We start from the raw sequence: 22246 nt of genomic DNA on the forward strand, positions 1-22246 counted from the left end.
AAGCTCATAAGCAGAGAACAAGTTGGTCAAATTTAAAAAGTGATAGCTCAAATTTTAAGTTAGGATATCTACTTTCTAAATATCAAAACTCCAAGCACTTTTGGACATTTGTTCGGCATCAAGACGTCGGGAAACGTCTGAACTTTTTCGTGGGTCACCCGGTATAATCTAGTGTTTTTTTGCGGGAGGCTAAGAACCTTTATTGTTTGTATATTTGTTCGTGTAACCTCTTATAAATAAAAGAAAAACATAAAAAACCCAGTTTCTAGCAATTTGTATTAGACAACAGTGGCGACCTGGCACGGGGTGCAGGGTGTGCAGTGCACCACCCAGAAAGATCTGAAAGGGGCGCCAAAAGAGCTTTTCAAGGGGTGCCAAAATTTTGTTGATGTTTAATTGGGCAATTTGGATGCTCTTGCATCCTTTCTCTTGAATTTTTTCAAAACTACTATCAACATTGAATCGGGAAAAGTCGAAGCAAGAGAAGTATTGTGTATCCACCAGGGGTTAAAGAGGATGCTCACCCCCAAAATGAGAGATTGCCAAAAAAATCGAAACTTGTTGATGCTCGCTGTGGTCTTTGTGGTCTTATACTGACTAACTTTCTACTTTTTAGAAGATCTTTTAAACTGTTTGACGTTTCTTACACCAATTTTTTTTGCCTGTGGCGTCTAAATTAAAAAGAACCCTTATTCCTACCAACTTTCGCATTTTTTTTATTTGAGGAGCTTTATTTTTGGTGCTAAATCGGGATAAATTGGGGCATTTGTAGACATTTTAAAAGTTGAAGATGGAAAAATTTTCCTTTTTCAGAAGGCCATGACATTTCAAATTATTATAAGGAAATAGATATCAAGTTATCATTACCACCACCATCGTATAAATAAAAGTTTTTTAACTCAGAGATTCCGGGCGTTACTTTCAACCAGTTACCTGCTCTTACAGTTTAATATTTCCACTTAATGATGGAGGGCGCAAGTAAGGACAAAAATATCAGGGGCGCCAATGTCACAGTTTGCACCACCAAGAAAATTAATCCAGGTCGCTTCTGTTAGACAATAAAGGGGGGGGTCTTAAATTCTATTCCATTTATTCAATTACAGTCCAGCAAAGTCAAGGTTCTTTGTCAATAATTTAATAATAATCTTTCTCAAATCAAAACTGAGTTCCACTCAGTTCCACTTTTAATCTTTATGTCTAACACAATGTCAAAAAATATCCTATGCCATCCCTATAAAATAATGTTATTTACGTAGTAAACATTACTTTATTTACGTTTTTAAAAGTGCATTAACCCCATGTTTATTTTGATTTTTATTGAATGAATTTTGTCCACTTCCTGTATATACTAACTTACCAAATTTTAAAATGTCAGCCACTTTTAAAGGTCATCAGTTATGATGCTATCTGTTATATGATAAGTTCTTTATAAGTAATAATTTTCTTTTTTGTCCTTTCTTTTAGTTTGTTACAGACGAAATCAATTCGACAGGTTTCTACAATTCTTTTATTTCCCACCATTTACAGTATTGTTGTCTATCAATTGTCTAATCTTTGTGGCCTTTTTGACAGAGTGTTGATTTTTTTATAACTGTGTCATGTTTATATTTTCAATATTGATTTTCAAAAATAGTTTTTTGTCACCAACTGGGATTCTATCCGTTAGTTACAAAGGGTTAACATTTTGAATCTTAGAAAACGTATCTTAAGTTAATAGATAGACAAAAAATGGAACTTTGATGAGAAAATAGAATTGATTTGTCACATTTAGATTTCCATAGAAAATCATGCATTAGAAGTGATTAAGCTTTGTGTTTTCAAAGAATTTTTAACAATGGAATTATTCTCGATACAATTACTTGTGTTTTACACATTGGTATCAAGTATCACATCACAAAATATTTCTCATGGCACCACAGATTCTCAAGAGACTTCTACAACAATAGTTTTGCCACACAATGCTTCCACAACACAGACAACACAAGCTCCCACGACACTGTTGACAACCACCACAGCGACAACAACACCATACCAACCGCAGACAAGCTATAACAAAGAAGTATTTTCATCAAAATATTTTCCATAATTATTTATAAAAATCTTAAGACCTTTGCGTCAATGCTCCTGGTTATAATGAGACAAGCTCTATGTGTATTTTTACTGTTGTTGGTCATGTTTGGCCGTTTAAGCTTATCTCAAAGGACCGTAACTTTTTATTGTACAAATATACGAAAGATCTGAACACAGATTTGAAAAAAAGATTTGAATACTCTAAAAAGTCTGAAATAGTAAGAAGACTTTTGGCAAATCTAAGAAACTGATATAATATAAGATATAAAAGGTCAACGAATACCTTTTCATCGCATGAAATAACTTTATCATAAAAAAAGATCAAAATTATTTCTTCTCAGGATGGCATATATTATATTTTGGTTCGTGGTGAAAAAGGATACCCTGGAGTCGAAGGCGAACGAGGAGATGAGGTGAGCTGAATGATGCAGATGATCTGGGGTTTTTACAACGTCGGCTAATGATTTGTTCCTGTGTATTTTACCGAACCAGTTCTTACACCCCCACAAAATACTTGTACCCAGAGGTCCCGAAGGTCCCGAGGTCCCGAAGGTCCCGAGGTCCTGAGATTAGAATATACCAAATACACCCCAAAATATACATATACCCCCTTGTCCCAAAGGTCCCGAGGTCCCGAGATGAGAATACACCAAATACACCCCAAAATATACATATACCCCCTTGGTCCCGAAGGTCCCGAGGTCCCAAGATTAGAATATACCAAATACACCCCAAAATATACATATACCCCCTTGGTCCCGAAGGTCCCGAGGTCCCGAGATGAGAATCCCTGCAAATAATAGTTGTACGCTTAGGTCCCGAAGGTCCCGAGGTCCCGAGATTAGAATATACCAAATACACCCCAAAATACACATACCCCCTTGGTCCCGAAGGTCCCGAGGTCCCGAGATGAGAATACACCAAATACACCCCAAAATATACATATACCCCCTTGGTCCCGAAGGTCCCGAGGTCCCGAGATGAGAATACACCAAATACACCCCAAAATATACATATACCCCCTTGGTCCCGAAGGTCCCGAGGTCCCGAGATGAAAATGCCCCCTTAAAATACTTGTACCCATGGGTCCCGAGGTCCCGAGATTAGAATATACCAAATACACCCCAAAATATACATATACCCCCTTGGTCCCGAAGGTCCCGAGGTCCCGAGATGAGAATCCCTGCAAAAAATAGTTGTACGCTTAGGTCCCGAAGGTCCCGAGGCCCCGAGATGATAATACCCCCCATAAAATACTTGTACCCTTAGGTCCCGAAAGTCCCAAGGTCCCGAGATTAGAATATACCAAATACACCCCAAAATACACATACCCCCTTGGTCCCGAAGGTCCCGAGGTCCCGAGATGAGAATACACCAAATACAGCCCAAAATATACATATACCCCCTTGGTCCCGAAGGTCCCGAGGTCCCGAGATGAGAATGAATTTTTGCTACCTAATACTAAAGTATTTGAAATGTTACAATTGGGCTTTCGAATAACAAAATATCCGAAGTTGAGCCCAGTGTGGTGCGCACGTTTGACTATGATTATAAAAAGAACATTGTATTGTCATCTATAAACAATAACTTGTGTATAACGCCCGTTATTGTTCTGTTTTGACTGATTATATAATTGCAAAGGTTTTTTAAAACATCATCAAATTTTTTGATCGATAGCCGGACTGATTGATATTAGATGACAATAAAACTCGATCGATTGCATGGAATCAGCAAAGAAAATAAAATAAAAACAACAAATTTTGTGTTAAACATTTAGCTAGACACTTCGAAATCGTTTGAAAAACAATATAAACAACCCCGACTCGAACCAGTAAGGTTCTTTCTTCAATGATTATAGACATGATTCGCTAACCTGAGCTACCGAGCTGTGCTGTTCAAACACGAAATTTCGAACATTTTAAAGAATGACAAACATATTTTGCCCCATTAAGCAAAAATTAATGTTTTTGAAAATGCTTAACCCTATTAGTTAGAATCGTTTCGTGTCTGCCAAGCGCGACGGCTTGATAAAAAATTTTTCCGGCAAACCGATTCCTTTTTAAACCTGTTTGACTTTTATCTTTTATATATTCAGAAACAGTATCCGGAGAAAAAGAAGAAGAATCGGTCCGGCATAGCCACTTATTTCAATAGTTTGTGGCAGCCTATCGGAGAATCAGATTTTTACCTAACTTTTGCTTATATTTTATCCTACTTTTTGCTTTTTCTTGCACAAAAACATATGCTAAATCACATGAACTATCTTTAGAAGCTGTAGAGTGAAGCCAAAGAACTCAAGTTGAAACCTTTTGGTGAAGAAAACGGATATCGCAGGCGGTCTATATTTCAAAATGCGGGTTATTTCTGAGTCTTAAAGCTGTAAAAAGTATTTTTTTGCTTTTTGGCTGATTTTGCTATTTTATTTTGTCAGTAGTTAACTTGTTAACCATTATGGAGAAAAGATTAAAGAAAGCAATCTTGGAGAAAACAAATTTACGTAGCATGGAGCGGTTTACAATTTTTCATGAACAGGATTCTGCTGTCGACTAAAATTCATTTCAAATTCAAATTTTGAATTCGAAAAAGAGAAAAAGTGGATGATAATTCAAACCAGAGGAATGTAAAAAGGTGGAAAAACTAGGTCTCTTGCCCTTAGTTAGTGTCGAGTTAATAGGTTTCTTTTGTTGTTGCTTTAAAAACATAATTAGCATGCTGTGACAAAATTCTTTTGTTTCATGACCTTCGGGACTAAGGGGGTATATGTATATTTTGGGGTGTATTTGGTGTATTCTCATCTCGGGACCTCGGGACCTTCGGGACCAATGGGGTATATGTATATTTTGGGGTGTATTTGGTGTATTCTCATCTCGGGACCTCGGGACCTTCGGGACCAAGGGGGTATATGTATATTTTGGGGTGTATTTGATGTATTCTCATCTCGGGACCTCGGGACCTTCGGGACCAATGGGGTATATGTATATTTTGGGGTGTTTTTGGTGTATTCTCATCTCGGGACCTCGGGACCTTCGGGACCAATGGGGTATATGTATATTTTGGGGTGTATTTGATGTATTCTCATCTCGTGACCTCGGGACCTTCGGGACCAATGGGGTATATGTATATTTTGGGGGTGTTTTTGGTGTATTCTCATCTCGGGACCTCGGGACCTTCAGGACATATGGGGTATATGTATATTTTGGGGTGTATTTGGTGTATTCTCATCTCGGGACCTCGGGACCTTCGGGACCGATGGGGTATATGTATATTTTGGGGTGTATTTGGTGTATTCTCATCTCGGGACGTCGGGACCTTCGGGACCAAGGGGGTATATGTATATTTTGGGGTGTATTTGGTGTATTCTCATCTCGGGACCTCGGGACCTTCGGGACCAATGGGGTATATGTATATTTTGGGGTGTATTTGGTGTATTCTCATCTCGGGACCTCGGGACCTTCGGGACCAATGGGGTATATGTATATTTTGGGGGTGTTTTTGGTGTATTCTCATCTCGGGACCTCGGGACCTTCGGGACCAATGGGGTATATGTATATTTTGGGGTGTATTTGGTGTATTCTCATCTCGGGACCTCGGGACCTTCGGGACCAATGGGGTATATGTATATTTTGGGGGTGTTTTTGGTGTATTCTCATCTCGGGACCTCGGGACCTTCGGGACCAATGGGGTATATGTATATTTTGGGGTGTATTTATTGTATTCTCATCTCGGGACGTCGGGACCTTCGGGACCAAGGGGGTATATGTATATTTTGGGGTGTATTTGGTGTATTCTCATCTCGGGACCTCGGGACCTTCGGGACCAATGGGGTATATGTATATTTTGGGGTGTATTTGGTGTATTCTCATCTCGGGACCTCGGGACCTTCGGGACCAAGGGAGTTTATGTATATTTTGGGGTGTATTTGGTGTATTCTCATCTCGGGACCTCGGGACCTTCGGGACCAAGGGGGTTTATGTATATTTTGGGGTGTATTTGGTGTATTCTCATCTCGGGACCTCGGGACCTTCGGGACCAATGGGGTATATGTATATTTTGGGGTGTATTTGGTGTATTCTCATCTCGGGACCTCGGGACCTTCGGGACCAAGGGGGTATATGTATATTTTGGGGTGTATTTGGTGTATTCTCATCTCGGGACCAAGGGGGTATATGTATATTTTGGGGTGTATTTGGTGTATTCTCATCTCGGGACCTCGGGACCTTCGGGACCAAGGGGGTATATGTATATTTTGGGGTGCATTTGGTGTATTCTCATCTCGGGACCTCGGGACCTTCGGGACCAATGGGGTATATGTATATTTTGGGGTGTATTTGGTGTATTCTCAACTCGGACCTCGGGACCTTCGGGACCAAGGGGTATATGTATATTTTGGGGTATATTTGGTGTATTCTCATCTCGGGACCTCGGGATCTTCGGGACCAAGGGGGTATATGTATATTTTGGGGTGTATTGGTGTATTCTCATCTCGGGACCTCGGGACCTTCGGGACCAAGGGGGTATATGTATATTTTGGGGTGTATTTGGTGTATTCTCATCTCGGGACCTCGGGACCTTCGGGACCAATGGGGTATATGTATATTTTGGGGTGTATTTGGTGTATTCTCATCTCGGGACCTTGGGACCTTCGGGACCAAGGGGGTATATGTATATTTTGGGGTGTATTTGGTATATTCTCATCTTGGGACTTCGGGACCTTCGGGACCTTGAATAAATGAATATTGTAGAGGGAATAGTGTTTCTATATTTACATTACATGTGTCATATTTAACAAATCTAAGTCTTTTGTTTAAATGAATTTTAGAGGGTGAACAAGTAAATTCTTTTCCTGCTGTTCTGTAAAATTCAAAGTATTTGTGTCTTATAAAAACCCCAGACTGACCCGAATGATGCCATCTTTCAAATTAGATTATTTTTATTTGATCTTTTCACACTCTGTGGAAATAATACTCACAAACTTTCCTTTCAAATTTGCACTTATTTTTCTACCAAATTTGTTTTGGCACTTGACTTGCTTGACTTACTTAGTTAACTTCATAAAAAAGCTATTTTGGTAAATAAACAAAACAAACAGACAAAAACAAAAAAATACAAAAGCGAACCTTGGTAGCATTTTTGTTAGAATAATTGACACAAGCATTGTGTGTTGATTCAACCATTACGTAAGTAAGAGAAGAAAATCATTGAGGGCATAATGCCTTCTTTTGACCGAAAATGAACCTGAAATTATCTGATTCCTTGTTTCCATAAGATGAAAAAATTCTCCAGCCAAACTCATTCAGCTATAAACAACATGGAATATGTCACATAGTCTCTTTTTGTATAATTGAAAATGTTATATAGTAACTATTCTTATGTCCTTGTTAGGGTTTTGTTGGACTAACTGGAAATCAAGGACAAAAGGGACCCAAAGGAATTCGAGTAAGTTCATTAAAATTTAGCTTAGCAAATTATTTTAATTAGTAAACTCATTATGTGGTAACTAAATTTTCAGGTTTTGGACCCAACTGAAAATGGCTGTATCAAGATTTTTAAACCTATTACTGTACTGTAATTTACTTGTACAAAAAACAACGACATTTCTTCCTTAAACAAACAAGCTGTGAAGACCAGATAAACTTAAATATTCTCTCTTTGGTATCAGTAAAACCTCACTGTAATCTATATGAATGATGTATTTTATGAATGTTTTCTTTCAGGGCCATGAAGGAGAAACAGGTGGTCAAGGGCTTCCTGGAATGCAAGGGGATAGGGTAAGATTTCTAAAACTTTGTGGTTTTGTAGTAATTGAATTCAGTATGCAACTTGGCTGCACTGACCTTTATATATCCCTGGACCAAGCTATATCCGCCTTCTTTGATCGAAGTTTTTTTTGAAAGTTGGTATCCGCAAAGAAGCAATTGTAGTGTTTGAAACTTTGCCTAACGACAAACGACGCTACATCATTAGTATACAAGCGGAACTAGATCTAGCGCTCTCTCCACGGGTATCAATTCCAAAAAACCTCCGAACATAATTTTTTGCTTGGCCGGTATTGAGTAACTTGGTCCAGGGATATATAAAGGTCAGTGCTTGTCTGTTTAGTTTTAGCCTGTGATAATTTTCATGACTAGTAGTCTGTTAAATAACATTACGATCGTGTACTACTCACTTTTGACTAGAGTAAACTAACCTCTTGAATGTCAACATTCTACGCATTCAATTTCAGGGCAAGCGTGGTCGTGATGGTATCCCAGGACGAAGACTGGGCTCTAAGGGAGAACAGGTTTGATACTAATTGTTACACCTTTGTGCTTGAACACCCATCGTCTAGTCTATATAATAACAAGGCAAAATAGTACAAACATCAAAATAGTTGTTTGTACAGTATACAAACAATCAAATTAAAAAAGAACAGAGTCTTGGTCTATGTCTTCCAAGTATTTTGATGGGAAATTTTGTATTTACTTTATTTGTGTTGTTTCCATAATATGGCACTAAACAATCACGATAGGTAATCTTACATGTAAAGAAAATACTAGCCTCGTTTTGAAACCATTGCCAATTTAATTATTTCACTTAAGACCTTCGAAATCATTTTATTGAGGTTTGATCGGATAGTGTGGGGCTGGTCTCCACTTGCGTGCGTTGCGGTCGCACCTTTTGGCTTCAATCCTATTTGCTTTGAAAAAAGATTACGTCATAAAAATGTAGCGCGCGCTCGAAAAAAAAGTTAAACACATTTCAACATTTTTAAACCGTTACGTCAGATCGCGCCTATGGAGTTGCTTCATTTTTCTTTTGACCAATAGCGCGGAAGATTTACTCGAAAAAGTGCGATCGAAGCGCGCGCTAGTGGAGGCCGGTCTTGATAAAACGCTTTATAATTAAGTTTTTTTTAAGAATAACTTCAAAAACGAAACAAAGTCTTATTCATGACACCTATCTATGCTGTAAAATGTTTCTTCGTGTCAATACTTTTACTGTTATTCTTCTTTTATTAGGGTGACATGGGAATTATGGGAGAAATGGGCTCTCGAGGACCAAGAGGTCACAAGGTTCGTATTGTAATGTACTGGTTCTATCGTGTTCTTATATTCCATCAGAAATAGACCATACTACATACCAACAATGATTGCATAGGCAGACAGACAAATTTATATTTTATCCAAAATTTTTATGCGTCAATATGAACATAAAGAGGGTGCCTACATTTTTTGTCCATGTGAAAACTATTTGCTGGCGTAAAGCAATGCACGGGTTGCAAAATTATAGCAGTGCAGTCAAAACATGTGATTACTCGAAAAAGTTCACGTGATTTTATTCCCATGTTACTTGGTTTACAACCCAAATTCACTTTAACAGTGCCAATAAATTCGAACCAATCAGAAATGAAGGTCATTTAGCAAGCACATAAACGAGTAAAAGCGTGATTTGACTTCAAACTTTATTTTTGCAACCTGTGTATTAGATTACAGTATTTATTTGTTCATTTTCTTCCTCCTTTAGGGTTACAAAGGACAACCAGGAGCACCCGGTCAAAATGGAATACCTGGTCCAGTGGTAAGAGAAATTGGGATTTTGATATTACGAATTTCTCATTGTTTTCCCTTAGAAGCAGTCCCCTTTATATGTGCCTACGGACCGCAAATTGCTGCCAGGGTCTTTTACAAGACTACAAATACGTTGATAAAAAAATACAACTTTGATTTATTTTGTAAGACTGCAGTAATTCTATAAGCATTTTTATAGCTTTTGAACTACAAAATTCTAGTCAAGAGCAAGAGCTTTGAGTCCCGAGTAAACTTACAATCCTTTTGTACGGTTCTTGAAGCAAGAATTTGTTTTTATCATTATTACCTTCAAAATTACCATGCGGATTTTACTTTTGTGGTTTTATAGTACTTCTCCAACTATTGCAAAATTATATTATAATAATCTTTGCTTTTAGGGCTCTCGAGGAGAAACAGGATCACCAGGACCCGCTGGGCCACGCGTATGTTTTGTTTAAATCTATGTTTTATTGTTTTTTAAACCAATAAATGACATTCATAGCCATAGTAAAAACATTACCTAGCACCTGTCCTTTAATCTTCAAATTTCTCAACCTCGTTAAAATCCATTCAACATTATTTTGGATAATGGCTTTTTTCAGCGAACGGTTTATATGTGTTAATTGATTGATTAATTAATTATTGGTCTGTGAAGACCGACGACCGACGACCGAGTTTTTCTAATCTAAAATAAGCTCCAATGAGTGTAATTTTAGTTTTCCCGAGCATTTTATGTAAAGAGAAGTGAGAAGACTTTAGAGTTCCTATTCGTTTACTTGTAGGGATTAGCTGGTATGAAAGGTGGCGAAGGATTGAATGGACAACCTGTAAGTTTTCATATGGTCCTTTCTGCTTTGCTATACGATTAAAAGAACACGATATTCCTTGATGATCGTTTTTATTATAAGTATATGTTTGTTTCTATTTGGAGCTGTTATTATGGAGGTGGGCCTGTCCGGCTAGGTGAGATGGAATGGATATTTGGAACGTTACGTCATAGTTTTTGAGGAATCAAATGGCTAAAAAATCACGTGACGCTCAGACATATACCCCACCTCACATAGCCGTGCTAGCCCGCCTTCATCTGAACAGCCCCTTAGATACATAAGTTGAAAAAATGCCTTTCCTTTTCTTAAATGGAACTTGATCCCCTCCTGGTTTTGTTAAATCTCTTTGATTATATTTATTTTTTGAAAAAATATAGTAAGAAAGCTCCTAATTTAACTTTTGAGTAACCTTTGCTTTTTACACCATGGCGTTCTAAATCTACGCCATGTATTCAACCAAATTCTTACGATGAACCAATTATTTGTCTAGGGTAAGAAAGGCAAGAGAGGAGTATCGGGTTTACCTGGCAAACAAGGACCACAGGTGAGACTTATACAGTTAGTTATTTAAAATCATATTTTTTCTGTATAGTTTAAATTTTAAATTACTTAAAGTTTCATACTCCAAGCAATGGTTTTTAAAGTTTTTAATGAAGATATTTTCTTTTGGAAACTACTATCTATGTTCAGTTTATACAACCTTCTATTGCCTTCTTACATAACGTCATTTTAATAACCTTGTTGGTTGCAAATAAATCATTGTAAAAGTGAATAATAACGATTACAAATTCTTCTTTTATTTTAAGGGTGCCGCTGGTGTGCCTGGAGAAGTTGGGCCTCAAGGACTTAAGGTAAAAATATGTGTTACTGCACCTCGTCCGTTGTGAATTTAGCCAAAAGTTTTATCCGAAAGTAACGGTGAAGTCTCACTATTATCGACCGCCGGAGGCGGTTTCTTTCATAGTGGTACGCTAATCTCGTTTTGCCTCCGCTCATTACTTCGTCTACCATTTACTTTCGGTTTTTTTAACTAGATTACCCAGGTGTTTCTCTTTTTTTTTGGCTGAATGTCTTTTATTCGGAATTGAATAATCGAGACATGAAAAATGACTATATTGTAATCTGTTTTCAATGAATAATCTAAAATGTACTGGAGATGACATGTAGGCGTTAATAATGTGCGCGCGCTCTTTCGCGAGCGTGATGCGTGATGGAAGGCGGTCATTTCAGTGTGGTTTAGATCCACACTGTGACCTAGTTAATTTCGCATAGCAAAAGTATTACGATAGCCTTTCGCGGCGGCGGTGTCCTCGGAAAAAAAATTAGAAAACGAAAGTGCTTGATACGGTGGACGAACTCACTAAATTAAATTTACAAATTACACGCTCGTATAACCACGGACGATTTTCGCGGGTTTTCTTTGGATTACGTCATATATCTTTGTGTCTTTAGCTCCACAGTTTTGATTTTTTCTTTATTTTCTTGTAAGCATATACTTTATAAGAATCATATCAATAACACTTGATAGACGGTGATATACCTTTCGGTAATTAGTTCTTACAAAGTAAACAAAGGTTGAGGCACAAAATGAGCATATTTAGTTTACTTATAAGCATATACTTTATAACAATCAAATCAATAACGCTTGATAGACGGTGATATACCTTTCGGTAATTAGTTCTTACAAAGTAACAAAGGATGGCGAACAATATGAGCATATTTATTTTTCCTATAAGCATATACTTTATAAGAATCAAATCAATATTTTTTGATAGACGGTGATATACCTTTCGGTAATTAGTTCTTACAAAGTAAACAAAGGATGAGGCACAATATGAGCATATTTATTTTTCTTATAAGCATATACTTTATAAGAATCAAATCAATAACTCTTGATAGGCGGTGATGTACCTTTCGGTAATTAGTTCTTACAAAGTAAACAAGGAATGGCGCACAATATGAGCTCATTTATTTTTCTTATAAGCATATACTTTATAAGAATCAAATCAATACCTCTTGATAGACGATGATATACCTTTCGGTAATTAGCTCTTACAAAGTAAACAAGCAATGCCACAATATGAGCATTTTTATTTTTCTTATAAGCATTTACTTTATAAGAATCAAATCAATAACTCTCGATAGACGGTGCTATACCTTTCGGTAATTAGTTCTTACAAAGTAAACAAGCGATAGCACACAATATGAGCACATTTATTTTTCTTATAAGCATTTACTTTATAAGAATCAAATCAATACCTCTTTATAGACGGTGATATACCTTTCGGTAATTAGTTCTTACAAAGTAAACAAGGGATGGCGCACAATATGAGCATTTTTATTTTTCTTATAAGCATTTACTTTATAAGAATCAAATCAATAACTCTCGATAGACGGTGCTATACCTTTCGGTAATTAGTTCTTACAAAGTAAACAAGCGATGGCACACAATATGAGCACATTTATTTTTCTTATAAGAATTTACTTTATAAGAATCAAATCAATAACTTTTGATAGACGGTGATATTACCTTTGTTTATTAGTTCTTAAAAGTTAAACAACAATTGTTCTTAAATTGGTCTCTTTTTTTAGCGATTTTAAGCCTCGTTGTCCTTGTAAAATTGTTTCATCAAGGCTCGATGTAAAGTAGATTTCAAATTGGCTTCAATCTCTACTTCTTGTTTTTCCTATGTAGTTTAAATTCTAGGCGAAATTTTCGACTTCAAGTCGTCTTGTTTTATTTTTCATTTGTTTTTTTCTCGCCTAATAGGGTCACGAAGGAACGATTGGTCGTATGGGATTTGTAGGCGAAGATGGTAGTCCGGTGAGTAAATCATAATTTTTTGTTTGTGATTTATATAACCTTTACACATTAGAATGAAAATTTGCCCTTAAGGAATACTTTCTACTTTACAGTTCATAATAAAGTAAGCTTCTGGTAATTATCACAGTCAAAAACTGTGTGACATTTTAGCAGCTCAAAAAAAGGCCTCTTTTGGTAATTTAAGAATAAAATTATAAATAATGAAATCCAATGTGAACTGCACCATCACAAAACCTTTGGACGATTTATGGGCTACCGTTCTTGAATCTGTTCAATGTTTTTGGGGAAAGGTGATTTTTTCAGAAGTAGGACCTGTTCTTATAGGTTTTATTTTTACATAAGTGTTTCCGTTTCATATCAAACACATATTTCATATCAGGACAGTGTCTTGCTATTATTATAAGCTGATATAAGCAAAAAAAATTTACTTTTTCTGACCAATTTTGCTCCACATTCGTGTCAATTCTACGATATCACTCTTATTTAAAAACAAAATCTTTAACGAATCTTATATTGTAAAACTCAAGAGTCTTTGTACCATGTTCACCTTGGTTTAATGGTAAGAGTGAGTTTCTATGTTCGCTGTTGATTTGTTTACATTTTTTTATTCTCTTTTCTAGGGAGCTCCTGGAAAACGTGGCAATACTGGTCCTATGGGAGTGCAGGTATTTTCTCGAAGAAATCAAATCAATTACCAGTCAATTCGACAGATTTCATAAAATCGTCTTGATGAACCTTTACTGAGGATAGCATCAAAACTTTTCACTACAGTCGACCCTTGCTCTTTTAATTTTCGTATCATTCGAATTTTTCTCGATAACTCAAAGAAATTATATTGTCATTTAGAAATTTGAATTAGAAAAATTAAATCTCCATTTGGTCTAACAAAACTGATTTTTTAATTTGATACAAAAATCGAGTCTTACGACTGATACATAACCCTTTCTTCATTTAAATTTTAGGGTGATGTTGGCTATCCCGGGTTACCTGGATTTCTCGGAAGTCAAGGCCAAGAGGTAATAATTTGGTATTTCGTGTTTATAGACGCTTTTTGATTTGTGTTATCACTCATTGGATAAAAATTATATATTTTTTTCTTACACAAGAAAATATTGAGACGTTACTTTACTGACAGTAATAATATTTCTTCACATCAATAAAATTTACAAGTATTGTTAGAGAAGTAATATACAATGATAAAATTAAATGTGGTTCCGTATCTCTCCAAAACAAAACAAAAAAGTTTTTCAGGCTAATAATACAACTATTAACCTTAACGCCACAGGGGAATGTGTAATAGTTTACTAGAATCAAACGAAACGCCCAGTGGACTATATATTTAAGTGCTTCATCACCGATCTAAATTCTTTTCATAAAAGTGTTAGCGTAGGGTTAATAGGTCTGTCGAGAATAACGTTATTTTTGACCAATATAAAAAACTGCTTCATTTCGTTTTGGAACGACCTTCATCATTGATCCTTAGATATGTTTTTATATGTACATACAATATCAATTTTATCATACGATTAAGCATAAAGATAATCTAACCTTACGGGATGATATGATTCTTTCCTCGGCTAGTTTTCAAGTTACGGGCTAAAAGACATAAAGTTTATGACGTAAAATTAACAAAACTCATGCCATAGAATTCTACAAGGAGCTCAGACAATTGTTGGACAATTTTTTGAATCTTTGGACCACGAGGATAGGGCTGAATTGGTTAAGGTGTAAATCATATCTCACGCTTCATACTTAACCTCTCAACTTTTTAAAACTGTTTATGGTTCGAATTATTTTCAGGGCGACGTTGGTGAACGTGGACCTCACGGCATCAAAGGCGGCAAGGTATGAGTTATTACTTCAGAGCATATTCATTTTTTTTCAAGATTTATTCTTTCTCTTCTAAAAATTGAAAGTCAGTGCTGCTGATTCGTTCAATACCATCCAAGGAACTCACGTCTCTCCATTTGAATATCCTCAGAAGGATAGCTGTTCTTTTTTTTCTTATCGCGGAATGTTTATCTACAACACATAACTGGAGCTTATTTTCTAGCCACGTGACCATGTTCGCACGTAACGGCACCGTTTCGCCCCGAAACGAAATGAAGCCATTCTATTGGTTAGAAGTGACGTAAAACTTGAATTTAACCAAAAGATTGGCTTCGTTTCGTTTCGGAGCGAAACGGAACCGTAGCGTGTGAACGTGGTCTCAAGCTCTGATACATTTTCAGTGAATATCCAAAGTTTTTCTCTTTTACAAAATAATACAAAAACGAGCTTTTCGAAATTTCTTAGATAAGATGGAGTTTTTATAAGATACTTTAATAATTGGTCATGTTTAAAGTAATAAAAATGACGCGTTGTTTAGAAAAAGTGACAAAGATAATTGTTTTATTACTGGTTAACGACCAACCAAATCAAATAAGAGCTTGTAAAAACTCCATTTCGTCCCAAATTTCGTGAATAAAATTTGTTTAAACCCGATTATAATCATTCCAATTGAATATGATCCATTTCAAATGATGTCCACCTTTCAGTCTTTCCTTTTGACGGCAATAGAGACTTCCTTCATTGACACCAGGGCTTTGAAAGATCTGGAGATAATTCCCTTGTTATCATTGCGACCATATATTCCATTAGCATTAAAGCGGACACATCCAGTATACCAAAATCCACCTCGATTCCTTTCTGCACAATTTTCATTGCTGTTATCATTATCCACGTCTCTGAAATTAAGAATTTAAGGTCAGCTCAATCAAATTTGCTGTAAAGGCAAGGTCAATTTTGAATTTTTCCAAAAGCCGGAAATAATATACTTTTAAACTGAAGTTAAGGATAATAAGCAGATATCAATAGGTAAAACCGAGGGGAAGCCGAGAGTACAATTTCAGGATCATCGAAGGTTAATGAATCCAATAACCAACGAAACCTATATATGTATTAAAATTAACGTCAATCATTAGAATCGAAGTTTTCGAGCAAGTGTTTGTTTATGTGCCGGTATTTTGAGATAAGTTCAGATCTAGAGTTCAGTAAATTGTCTATACGCAAAGAGATTTCAAATTTTTCGTTCAAACAAAGATCACATTTCAGGCTACTTCTGTTGAAAATTGAGAAGAATAATTAAAGGGCATATATAATTTTGCATTCGAAAATTGACTTTTTGTTACTTTTATTTTGTTGTTGTTAAAGAAAGTCATAATAGTTCAATTGTAAGTTTCGTGAACATAAGTCATTAAAAAACAATTAGAAGGAAAAAATTCGAATGTTCGCTTTGTGTGAGCGTTTTATGTGAATCTCTCTACAAAATAGAGCATTTATGTTTTGTTTTCGTCTCTGGGCATATAATAAAACATATTCATTAGGATTTCGTTGGCTATTGGATTTATTAGCCTTCGGTGATGTATATTCATATAATTATATTTTACCTATTGAATATTTAGATGTTTTATGATAATGCGATAACTAATATGTGATAATGTTAGTTTGTATAATATTGTCCTCTAGGTTTTCCTTACCATCATTTTACCTTCTCTATTAAATTTAGTCGTCTAGCTTGCGAAACTATACATCTATCGATCCTAAACTAGCGATTTTAAGGGAAAATTATATCTGTTTTTAAGAAGTGGGAATATTTATGTGAAATATTTATGGCATCCCCTCCTAACTTCGTTGGGTTAGATAGTTTCGGTTCGACTTCGGCAAACCTTTACCACTATGAACGAAATTTGAAATAGCTTACGTTGTAGTGAAGCCAACATTATTATGGTAGTTCCAATCATTTTTCAAACCACTATGTCCTGAAACGAATGTCCCAGTTCGAACCCTGTACCAATTCGCTGCGTCAGCAACAAAAAAATTCTCTGAGATGATTTCAGCTCTGTCTCCATCAGGTGCCAAGACTTTAATACGAACCAGAACATTTTGGTAGTGGTCAGTGATATGATGAAGATGGTCGTTACCTAACCAATAATTCCCTGAAGCTTCTCCAAATCCAACTTTATAGTCTTGCCACAATCTTTGGAAATCGACCGAACCATCAATGCGACGTTGTATGGTCGTCCATCCACCATCATTCTGAGTCATGTCACACCAAACCTTGATCGGGCTCCCACCTAACTGTATAGTATAAACACCGTCTGTATCATGTGTAGGTCCCTGTAGGTCTTGACATAGATGAGTCGAGCAAGCAGCATATGATTCATAGATGGTTGCTAGCCCAGGCGCTGTTTCAACACTCACAAATTTTCCGACGTAGAAACGACATTGGTATTCTTTGTCAGGCACTGTTTCAGTAACTTCCACAATGAAACAAAAACTATATGGTCTTATAAGGCAATGAAGCTTATGGTTGACTGTGTCTGTATGAAACTCTGTTTTGTTGATGACTGTAGCGTTTGTAATTTCTTCTCTATAAACTGCTCCATTTTGCTCTAATGCTAAAGTTAAAGTTACAATGAGATGTAAAAATACACAAGCTATTTTAAGTTTCTCCATGATGCGATGTTTGTGGCTGTTGTTCTTGGTTATTCCATTTCGTCAAAACTCTCAAGCTTTTCTATTTCCATCTTCCAATGTAGAAGTTTTGCCCACAGCAAGTGGAAAACAAAATGTAGAATATTCAAATTTGTTGTACATTATTTTTGTTTGGAAAAAAATTTTGTAATATCGTATCATAATGGGGAATTTAGAAATCTTTCTAAATAAATATTCAAAATGTCAGTTTTGATATTCATTTTTAAAAAGTACTTGAATCCATTTGTCATTTTGAAGGGAAAAAATTACCCATAATGCATTTTAATCCTGAATTGGTTTTATATGATTAATTATTGATTTCAATAACATTACCTGTAACTATAGTTTTAGTTTCTAGGGATCTACTGAATAGATAAATTAGCTGTTTTTTAATCATAAAAAAAGAATGTCGGGGTATGGTGACGAATGGTGACGAGTTTCGCGCCAAAGCGAGATTAAAATCTTTTGTTAGGCTGGTAACTTCAGAAATAGTCCGATTTGGCTTAACGTTTTGTATAATTGATCCTTGTGACTCTCTAGGGGTTTTATTTTTTTGATTTTCTCGAATTTTCGAGGCCGCGAGTCAACCTTCAATGCCCAAACCTGGGTTGGCTCTCTGGCTCAAATCAGACTGTTTAAACCCGATTATAATCATTCCAATTGAATATGATCCATTTCAAATGATGTCCACCTTTCAGTCTTTCCTTTTGACGGCAGTAGAGACTTCCTTCATTGACACCAGGGTTTTGAAAGATCTGGAGATAATTCCCTTATTATCATTGCGACCATATATTCCATTAGCATTAAAGCGGACACATCCAGTATACCAAAATCCACCTCGATTCCTTTCTGCACAATTTTCATCGCTGTTATCATTATCCACGTCTCTGAAATTAAGAATTTAAGGTCAGCTCAATCAAATTTGCTGTAAAGGCAAGGTCAATTTTGAATTTTTCCGAAAGCCGGAGATAATATACGTTTAAACTGGAGCTAACTAGGATAATAAGCAGATATCAATAGGTAAAGCCGAGGGGAAGCCGATAGTACAATTTCAGGATCATCGAAGGTTAATGTGAATCCAATAACCAACGAAACCTACTATGTATTAAAATTGACGTCAATCATTAGAATCGAAGTTTTCGAGTAAGTGTTTGTTTATGTGCCGGCATTTTGAGATAAGTTCAGATCTACAGTTCAGTAAATTGTCTTTACGCAAGGAGATTTCAAATTTTTCGTTCAAACAAAGATCACATTTCAGGCTACTTCTGTTGAAAATTGAGAAGAATAATTAAAGGGCATATATAATTTTGCATTCGAAAATTGACTTTTTGTTACTTTTATTTTGTTGTTGTTAAAGAAAGTCATAATAGTTCAATTGTAAGTTTCGTGAATATAAGTCATTAAAAAACAATTAGAAGGAAAAACATTCGAATGTTCGCTTTGTGTGAGCTTTTTATGTGAATCTCTCTACAAAATAGAGTATTTATGTTTTGTTTTCGTCTCTGGGCATATAATAAAACATATTCATTAGGATTTCGTTTGCTATTGGATTTATTAGCCTTCGGTGATGTATATTCATCTATATATTAATAGCCGTAGTCTGTATGTGTGTTTCTTTGTTGGTTTGTTTTTTGTGTGTCACTTTCGTTTTCGAAAGCAATGTTTTGTTCTTTTAAAAGATGACTTTTATTTTGTTCTTGCTCCACAAATTTGTTTAACGATATTCGCGCCGTTTTATAAAGACTTTGTTTTGATTGATAGATTAGACTTTTTCTTTTTTTTCTTTCTTTTCTTTTGTTTTATGTTTTCGAATGTAATTAACGACCTTATTTGATTTGAGAAATTCGAATTCTTTTCAAAACAAAAGAAATTTTTTAAACAGAATCTGTTAAAGAAAAGAACAAATATAAAATAAAACACAAGAATCACATAACAAGTTTGTTAGAACAACAGCAACATTAAAAATGCGGTAGGCGGTAAAAGGCGGTAAAAAGGCGGCAAAAACTAGAATTCTTTCTTCGTAAAAACGGACCTTTAAACATGTATGTCGATAATCATTTTGCTGTAAATCTAAGTCATTGTTGAATTTGAAAGATTATTGAAGTTATGACGAAGTTATTTTATAAAAAAACAATATAAAATTGCGCTATCTATCACGCTTTTTTGTCTGCGTGTCCTAGCTGCCTTCCGGGGGACTATGGTTGCGAGCTGACTTTTGGCCCTGCCCCTCGGACCCTTAGCAGAATAAAGAGGAGAAGAAACAAGGGAAATTGTGTGAATTTTAATTCACTTTTTGGAACTAATTTGACCAAATTTCTATCTTTCTGGGGGCAAAAAAGATTCAGTGGGACTGAAGTTTTATTTTCCGATTTTTCAAACTGCCATGTTTCAAAAAGGCACACTTAAGGCCGGCACATACCTATACCCTTCTCTTGCCTAAGTATCCCCTCCCCCGGGCTGCCTCTTTTCGAAGAATAGGGTGTCATGTCTATTATTTCACTCCGCTTATCTTGACATCAAAGTTTTCCTAAACATCAAGAACTACGGCAAATATAACGCGAGCGAAGCGAGAAAAAAAATCTAATTGCAGAGCCGTCTCGGACGTCGCTGGTCGCCGGTATGGTGTAATTTGGGAATGACGCCCTTTCTGTTTTCTGATTATTTTCGCCACAAAAATCTTTTTCAAATATGGTTAAAAGATGCGTCACCCGGGAGGGATAGAGTCAAACTTTGAAGAGAATTCTTCCCTTTAATTTTGATTTCATCGTGTTTAAGCCATCTTCCCAACATCTCAAAGGACTTTAAATGCGTTCAGCAAACAGCTAAACCGGCGTGCGACGCCGGGTACCGGCTAGTATATTTATATTTTACCTTTTGAATATTTAGATGTTTTATGATAATGCGATAATTAATATGTGATAATGTTAGTTTGTATAATATTGTCCTCTAGGTTTTCCTTACCATCATTTTACCTTCTCTATTAAATTTAGTCGTCTAGCTTGCGAAACTATACATCTATCGATCCTAAACTAGCGATTTTAAGGGAAAATTATCTTTGTTTTTAAGAAGTGGGAATATTTATGTGAAATATTTATGGCATCCCCTCCTAACTTCGTTGGGTTAGATATTTTCGGTTCGACTTCGGCAAACCTTTACCACTATGAACGAAATTTGAAATAGCTTACGTTGTAGTGAAGCCAACATTATTATGGTAGTTCCAATCATTTTTCAAACCACTATGTCCTGAAACGAATGTCCCAGTTCGAACTCTGTACCAATTCGCTTCATCAGCAACATAAAAATTCTCCTGGATGATTTCAGCTCTGTCTCCATCAGGCGCCAAGACTTTAATACGAACCAAAACATTTTGGTAGTGGTCAGTGATATGATGAAGATGGTCGTTACCTAACCAATAATTCCCTGAAGCTTCTCCAAATCCAACTTTATAGTCTTGCCACAATCTTTCGAAATTGACCGAACCATCAATGCGACGTTGTATGGTCGTCCATCCACCATCATTCTGAGTCATGTCACACCAAACCTTGATCGGGCTCCCACCTAACTTTATAGCATAGACACCGTCTGTATCATGTGTAGGTCCCTGTAGGTCTTGACATAGATGAGTCGAGCAAGCAGCATATGATTCATAGATGGTTGCTAGCCCAGGCGCTGTTTCAACACTCACAAATTTTCCGACGTAGAAACGACATTGGTATTCTTTGTCAGGCACTGTTTCAGTAACTTCCACAATGAAACAAACACTATATGGTCTCATAAGGCAATGAAGCTTATGGTTGACCGTGTCTGTATGAAACTCTGTTTTGTTGACGACTGTAGCGTTTGTAATTTCTTCTCTATAAACCGCCCCATTTTGCTCTAATGCTAAAGTTAAAGTTACAATGAGATGTAAAAATACACAAGCTATTTTAAGTTTCTCCATGATGACGTTGTGGCTGTTGCTATTTTTGGTTATTCCATTTCGTCAAAACTCTCAAGCTTTTCTTTTTCCATCTTCTAATGTAAAAGTTTTGCCAACAGCAAGTGGAAAACAAAATGTAGAATATTCAAATTTGTTGTACATTATTTTTGTTGGGTAAAAATTTTGTAATATCGTATCATAATGGGGAATTCAGAAATCTTTCTAAATAAATATTCAAAATGTCAATTTTGATATTCATTTTTAAAAAGTACTTGAATCCATTTGTCATTTTGAAGGGAAAAAATTACCCAGAATGAATTTTAATCCTGAATTGGTTTTATATGATTAATTATTGATTTCAATAACATTCCCTGTAACTATAGATTTAGTTTCTAGGGATCTACTCAATAGATAAATTAGCTGTTTTTTAATCGTAAAAAAAGAATTTCGGGGTATGGTGACGAATGGTGACGAGTTTTCGCGCCAAAACGAGATTAAAATCTTTTGTTAGGCTTGTAACTTCAGAAATAGTCCGATTTGGCTT

General features: G+C 36.0%; 3 protein-coding genes across 3 annotated transcripts in view; 1 reads left to right on the forward strand and 2 right to left on the reverse strand.

The window, feature by feature from the left end:
* Positions 1-22246, forward strand: part of LOC136810325 (collagen alpha-1(II) chain-like) — an 85015-nt gene that overhangs the window by 4954 nt on the left and 57815 nt on the right. Inside the window, exons 5-20 of the mRNA XM_067066883.1 lie at positions 1465-1492; positions 1920-2059; positions 2412-2483; positions 7453-7506; positions 7785-7838; positions 8294-8350; positions 9069-9122; positions 9574-9627; positions 10016-10060; positions 10400-10444; positions 10935-10988; positions 11251-11295; positions 13215-13268; positions 13889-13933; positions 14231-14284; positions 15069-15113. Coding sequence (XP_066922984.1) covers positions 1465-1492; positions 1920-2059; positions 2412-2483; positions 7453-7506; positions 7785-7838; positions 8294-8350; positions 9069-9122; positions 9574-9627; positions 10016-10060; positions 10400-10444; positions 10935-10988; positions 11251-11295; positions 13215-13268; positions 13889-13933; positions 14231-14284; positions 15069-15113 — 900 coding nt within the window. The remainder of the gene's footprint in view (positions 1-1464; positions 1493-1919; positions 2060-2411; positions 2484-7452; positions 7507-7784; positions 7839-8293; positions 8351-9068; positions 9123-9573; positions 9628-10015; positions 10061-10399; positions 10445-10934; positions 10989-11250; positions 11296-13214; positions 13269-13888; positions 13934-14230; positions 14285-15068; positions 15114-22246) is intronic.
* Positions 15334-17889, reverse strand: LOC136810228 (ficolin-1-like). Its single transcript, XM_067066797.1, has 2 exons — positions 17011-17889; positions 15334-15994 (listed from the first exon to the last, which is right to left on the reverse strand). The coding sequence occupies exons 1-2, from the start codon at positions 17763-17765 to the stop codon at positions 15802-15804; spliced, it is 948 nt and encodes a 315-aa protein (XP_066922898.1). The 5' UTR covers positions 17766-17889; the 3' UTR covers positions 15334-15801.
* On the reverse strand, positions 18422-21842 carry LOC136810227 (ficolin-1-like). Its single transcript, XM_067066796.1, has 2 exons — positions 20969-21842; positions 18422-18670 (listed from the first exon to the last, which is right to left on the reverse strand). Exons 1-2 carry the CDS (start codon positions 21721-21723, stop codon positions 18478-18480), a joined length of 948 nt encoding a protein of 315 aa, XP_066922897.1. The 5' UTR covers positions 21724-21842; the 3' UTR covers positions 18422-18477.

The sequence above is a fragment of the Clytia hemisphaerica genome, unplaced genomic scaffold, assembly GCF_902728285.1.
Source record: "Clytia hemisphaerica strain Z4C2 unplaced genomic scaffold, Clytia hemisphaerica genome assembly, whole genome shotgun sequence".
Lineage (NCBI taxonomy): Eukaryota > Metazoa > Cnidaria > Hydrozoa > Leptothecata > Clytiidae > Clytia > Clytia hemisphaerica.

Coding starts and splice junctions, on each gene's coding strand:
- LOC136810228 (XM_067066797.1), bottom strand. CDS start 17,765: ATGGAGAAACTTAAAATAGCTTGTGTATTTTTACATCTCATTGTAACT. Junction 15,995..17,010: donor AATGTTGGCTTCACTACAAC/GTAAGCTATTTC, acceptor TCTTAATTTCAG/AGACGTGGATAATGATAACA.
- LOC136810227 (XM_067066796.1), bottom strand. CDS start 21,723: ATGGAGAAACTTAAAATAGCTTGTGTATTTTTACATCTCATTGTAACT. Junction 18,671..20,968: donor AATGTTGGCTTCACTACAAC/GTAAGCTATTTC, acceptor TCTTAATTTCAG/AGACGTGGATAATGATAACA.